General features: G+C 36.5%; 1 protein-coding gene across 1 annotated transcript in view; it reads left to right on the top strand.

Moving 5' to 3' along the window:
- Positions 1-1,667: 1,667 nt before the first annotated feature.
- Positions 1,668-6,000, top strand: part of GEFmeso (Guanine nucleotide exchange factor in mesoderm) — a 411,992-nt gene continuing 407,659 nt past the window's right edge. The window contains exon 1 of the mRNA XM_074131321.1: positions 1,668-1,934. Within this exon, the coding sequence (XP_073987422.1) occupies positions 1,856-1,934 (79 nt within the window). The 5' untranslated portion in view covers positions 1,668-1,855. The remainder of the gene's footprint in view (positions 1,935-6,000) is intronic.

Genomic DNA, 6,000 nt, shown 5'->3' with positions numbered 1-6,000 from the left:
TTTCCTTTAGGGCGCTAATATCTCCGTGAAAAGGCAAGCTAGAAGATCAGCGCGATTGCAAATATTGCCTCTTACGAGAGTGAGCCAGGAAAGTGAGAATGTGTCGTAACAACCACTTTAATGAAAGTCGAAAGAGGAGAAAGTTTAGAAAACCGGAACTTCCTGTTAGCAGATTTTGCTTGAAAATTGTGTCAGATCGTCAAAATATTCAAAATTATTGCTAACAAGTTTAAAGCTTTTTAAAAATTTTTTAACTTACAAAGATAAATTATCGAAATCAAGTCAATGGAGAGAAAAAATCCAAAAATATAGCTATTATCCTCTACAAAAATTATTTATATATTAAAAATCATATTTTTTTATTGATTTATATAAAGTTATCCTTGAAAAAAATCCCCACTACCAAAAATCTGAGTTGGTCTGTTATTTAGTTTGTTGCATAAGATTCTGAATTGAATTCGCAGTCGATCTTTGGGTATTGTGCGTTCAAATAATTTTGAATAGATACATAGAGGCTTGTAAAAATATCTCCTAATGCCAAAAAGTGTACAGTAATCGCAAAACTCTCAGTCCGAGGTATCGCACTTCTATAATTGATTTATTGTTTTCGGATCCTCAGCTTAGTTTAAGTGAAAAGACGACCAAAATCTGGCGATATGCGGCCAAAATTCTCGAACTATCCCCTAATGTTAAGGTCTAATAAACGAGTGCTCCTGCCAAATAATTCCTAATTCTTCAGAACTGGTGTAACACAATGTTTGTATTTTCTTCCGTTTCATAAATGATTTAAGGCGCGTCAACATCTAAAGTTATTGGCGCCCGGAGCTTTTTTCAGTGCACTGCCGACCTCCGGACAGTGTTCTCTCGTTATAGACAACACTGTCCATCATCGTGAGTTGTAAGAAGCTCCTAGGAAGAGAAAATCTAAGGGTCAGCTGCTGGATTCGAACCCGGGACCTCCGCGTGGGAGGCCAGTACGCTAACCGCTTCCCTTTCATTATTATTATTATTATTTTTAGATCATGATAAATCACGTTAAAAGACTCCAAAACCAGCAAGGGAAAACCCGCGGCCTCGTCGATTTGAGCGCGTTCTTCACTGCAACAACCATTTCCACACATCAGTCAAAAACAACATCTTCCCTCTTTTATGTTCCAGCTTTGCGCACAACGGAACAGAGCGTTTGTGAACCCATCTTATTGTGTTACACAACCTAACGTGAATGCATGTCCACAAAAAACTTCGTACTCTGGAATCTCAATTTCCAGTGGAAAGCAATAATATAAATAATTTAAATCAAAATGTAAACAATTTATAAAAATAATTTGTTGACAAGATGTCAAGAACAGCACCGGATATGGCCGAACTGGTGGCCTTGAACCGGCGGCGGGCAACAGAATAAAACAGACTCCCGTTGTGGTTAGAAATAAAGAAACAGAAAAAAAAAACTGAAGGAAAACAAAGTGAGTGTAGAGGTTTTCTAGTGTGGTGGCGTATGAGTCATCCAGTAAGAGCGTCCGACCAGTGCACAACGCGTTCAGCTCTTCCAGCTTGCCGGTTGGAGTTGGAACACCAAGTGTATTGTCTGTCGAACGAAGTGTGTTGCCGAAGAGGTGTACCAGCAGCCAGTGAGGTGTTGTTTCGGGACGCTGGCAACAGAGTGCGACTCATATTCTCTCACTTGGCCCAACTGTACTGCCAGTCAGTGTGGGTCTACGGCCCGCCCGTACACTACGTTGTTCTCATTGTCGTTAACGTAGTTTGTTCAAAAAAAACCTGTGATAAAAGTTTTTTTATTTTTAAATTGTTTGGTGTTTTTTTATTTTCTCCCATTGTGTTATTTTATTCATCAAGCATGCCGACGGTGAACGGGACTAACTTAGAGGATGAAGGTGCCGAATCAGATGGATCCCTCACATGGGAAGATTTTTTCGGTGAGTTATTCAAAAAAGAAAATAATAATAACAACTTGTGATTCACAATAGCTATTGATAATTAATCTGTTTAAAGTTTGACGTGCCATATCTTTAAAATATTTGCTCTACTTTCCTATTTGATAATTTTCAGTTATTTGGTCCAATATTTTCGATCTTTTTTTGACATTTTACCCAAAAATAATTTCATGTCAACAATTTATTTAAATTTGATTTAAACATTAACTCTAAAAACAATTATTTAAATTAACTAAAATCAATGTTTCTTTTCTTTAAATCAAGTGAAAGACAAAACCAAAACAAAAAATAAAGCGGTTTTTTGGCCTTCATTACCTTCCTTACAAAATACATATTTGCAGTGTTTGCAAATATTTTGTTTATTATAATTTGTTTGGTAAATATGTGCAATTTTGAAGGAAATTCAATTTAAAAATTATATTTGCTTTTTTAATTTCAAATTTAACCAAATTGTTGGTAAACATCACATTTTTTATAAACCTCTTGATTTTGAAATAGAATAATTTTTTGTGTGTAAACTTTAAACCTTTTTTGTTCTGATCTGTTTATTAATTAATTATTGTTTAACTACAAACAGTTATTATTTAAATTCTAAGTTAGTTGTCTTTATGTAAATGCATTTTTGGTAGTTGCAAATAAAATGTACATTTTTGTGTGATGTAATATCTTACTTTTTTTCATTTAAATGGTGATAAATTAAATTAAAAGTCGCAGAACTAGCGAGGGATGCCCACGAATATAATATAATCTATAATTTTGTTTGAATTTAATGCAATGGTAACTATTTCTCATAGTGATTGGGGGAAAAAAAATCTTAAGTTACACTTTCATGACTATATCTTCCTCTGAAGTTTAAACTAAAAAATATGCCGTAGTCACCTAATAAAATATACTCATACAATACGAAGGAGCCGTTTATTATATTTTATTTACTCACGAAAAACGAAGTTTTGGTCAACTTATATCCCTAAAAAAAGTCGAAATTGTGGCGCTTATTGATATTATTGTGCGAGTTGGAGCCAACCAATATATTATCCCAGACTCTCTAAGACCAACCCTTAGAATTATCCTTTAAGCATCTTAAGGCCCACTGTCCAGTGATAAAGAGGGTATCTATAACAAGATAACTAACCCCATGCGGAGTCCTCGTACTGAGAAAAGCTTCAGACCCTAAACTTATTTTTGAAGCGTTTTAGTAATGAAAGAAATCTAAACATATGGTGATGTAAAAGGCTTCCCCTTACTGCAATTTACGTTATTAATTTTCATGAGACGTAGAATTTTGTTCTAAAAAGACAGTTTACACCATAGTGAAGTTATGCTGTTGAAGGAAGTTAATCTTCTCAGTTTTCCGGAAAAGAAGTTCTAAACCCAAAAGTAAAACCAACCAGTTCTTTACGTCCACGTTCAAGTGAAACTCTCGCGCCAGGAAAAATTAATAGAAAAACTCAAACTAGCCGTTTTTTAAATTCTCACGGTTGACTGACATTGTTCTAATTCGCAATTTTACACTTTCCATATTCATGAATACGGTTAGAAGCTGTCAGCTGAAATAACACTGACAGTTGCTTACATATCTCTCTGCTGTTCTTAGGGGAGTGATGGGTAAGTTGTTAACATGTGATACCCGTAGGGATGCCAAGATTTCTGAAGAAATAATTGAAGAAGCACCCTTAACGGAAGCCAGTCGGAGTTTTAGCAACACAGATGAAAGCTAGCTCAATTTTGTTTTATATTTCCCTCAAAAACAAATCTCAATTTTGGAATGTTGTCTCGATCGTAATACTTGCTTCTCAATACAGAGTTTTAATTCCTGATACGTCATATCCTCTTTAAAATAGCCCTTTATTTTTTTGTCTTAAGACAAGACGGTTTGCAAAAATTGCAGCAAGGTAGCCTTGATTTTTTGTAGACGTGCTCTACATGAATTTACACAAAGATTTGTTGCAGTTGGTAATCAGATAGACGTTCAGTATAATATTAAAATTCTGTTTACATTCTGAGTGTCCTTCTTTCTTTATAAATTTGTAACTTGTTTATATATTTCTTTTTTTTCCTCATTTTTTTTTGTTTTTTAAGATTGTTGCTATTATTATTGATAATGTATTTTGATTAGATATTATTTTTCATTTTCAATTTGCTTTATGTAGTTTTTTTTTCTTCTAATTAATATTCCGCAGCCAACTCCTTTATTTTGCACTTACTTTCTTCGGAGACACCTTTCATGACTTCGGAGACACATTGTTTCTTTTTTTGTGTAGAAAAATTTCTTTTTGGAAGAATTTCAATTGGAAATCGTCGACTTTCTTTTTAATGATTAATTCTTTTGCTTTTAGAATGTTTAAATAGTTTTAGATTTTTATTTAAGTTGTCTTATAAATTGTTGTAGAAGTGTGCAATTGAGTGTATGGTCAAAAATACATTCTTTAATGAGATATAACTCGATTTAAGGAACTTCTTTGCAGATCAAATGTATAGACAGCTTCCTGCAATTCTTCGGGCTACTGAACGCACAGAGGTTTTTTTTCTAATAAAAAATCAAAATACTCAAGAGGTCTAAAAACGGTTCTTTTCGTTGGGAACTCGAGATTAAAAATTTGACTTAATCATCGTTCCCATGAGAGGGAAATCTCTAAATAGTAAGATGGAGTTTGAAAGTGTTGTCTTCAACTAGAGAACCAGTTCATCATCCCTCCGTACACTACAATATCCAAAAATTGTCTGCTGAAACTCCTTTCCATCCTAGGCTGTCACCCTAATCCACTCTGCCGTGACATAGCCTCCTACAGATCCTTCTATTCACTACAGACACAAGAGAATCTCAAACTCTTTTCCATCCTAGACTGTCACCCTAATCCACTCTGCCGAGACATAGCCTCCTACAGCTCCTTCTGTTCCCTACAGACACAAGAGAATCTCAAACTCTTTTCCATCCTAGACTGTCACCCTAATCCACTCTGCCGAGACATAGCCTCCTACAGCTCCTTCTGTTCCCTACAGACACAAAAGAATCTCAAACTCTTTTCCATCCTAGACTGTCACCCTAATCCACTCTGCCGAGACATAGCCTCCTACAGCTCCTTCTGTTCCCTACAGACACAAGAGAATCTCAAACTCTTTTCCATCCTAGACTGTCACCCTAATCCACTCTGCCGTGACATAGCCTCCTACAGATCCTTCTATTCCCTACAGACACAAAAGAATCTCAAACTCTTTTCCATCCTAGACTGTCACCCTAATCCACTCTGCCGAGACATAGCCTCCTACAGCTCCTTCTATTCACTACAGACACAAAAGAATCTCAAACTCTTTTCCATCCTAGACTGTCACCCTAATCCACTCTGCCGAGACATAGCCTCCTACAGCTCCTTCTGTTCCCTACAGACACAAGAGAATCTCAAACTCTTTTCCATCCTAGACTGTCACCCTAATCCACTCTGCCGTGACATAGCCTCCTACAGATCCTTCTATTCCCTACAGACACAAAAGAATCTCAAACTCTTTTCCATCCTAGACTGTCACCCTAATCCACTCTGCCGAGACATAGCCTCCTACAGCTCCTTCTATTCACTACAGACACAAAAGAATCTCAAACTCTTTTCCATCCTAGACTGTCACCCTAATCCACTCTGCCGAGACATAGCCTCCTACAGCTCCTTCTATTCACTACAGACACAAAAGAATCTCAAACTCTTTTCCATCCTAGATTGTCACCCTAATCCACTCTGCCGAGACATAGCCTCCTACAGCTCCTTCTGTTCCCTACAGACACAAAAGAATCTCAAACTCTTTTCCATCGTAGACTGTCACCCTAATCCACTCTGCCGTGACATAGCCTCCTACAGATCCTTCTATTCCCTACAGACACAAGAGAATCTCAAACTCCTTTCCATCCTAGGCTGCCATCCTAATCCACTCTGCCGCGACATACCCTCCTACAGATCCTTCCATTTCCTACAGGACACAAAAGATTAAAACAGATCCTTCTCTAACTTTCTACACTTAGCTGCAGGTTTTTCCTTCCTTTTTCCCCTGTATTCTGCATCCT

This window comes from Rhodnius prolixus, unplaced genomic scaffold (assembly GCF_049639745.1).
Source record: "Rhodnius prolixus isolate KJV_2025 unplaced genomic scaffold, Rpr scaffold_4, whole genome shotgun sequence".
Lineage (NCBI taxonomy): Eukaryota > Metazoa > Arthropoda > Insecta > Hemiptera > Reduviidae > Rhodnius > Rhodnius prolixus.
Note: the sequence above shows the minus strand (reverse complement) of the source record. Positions and strands in the feature narration are given on the sequence as shown.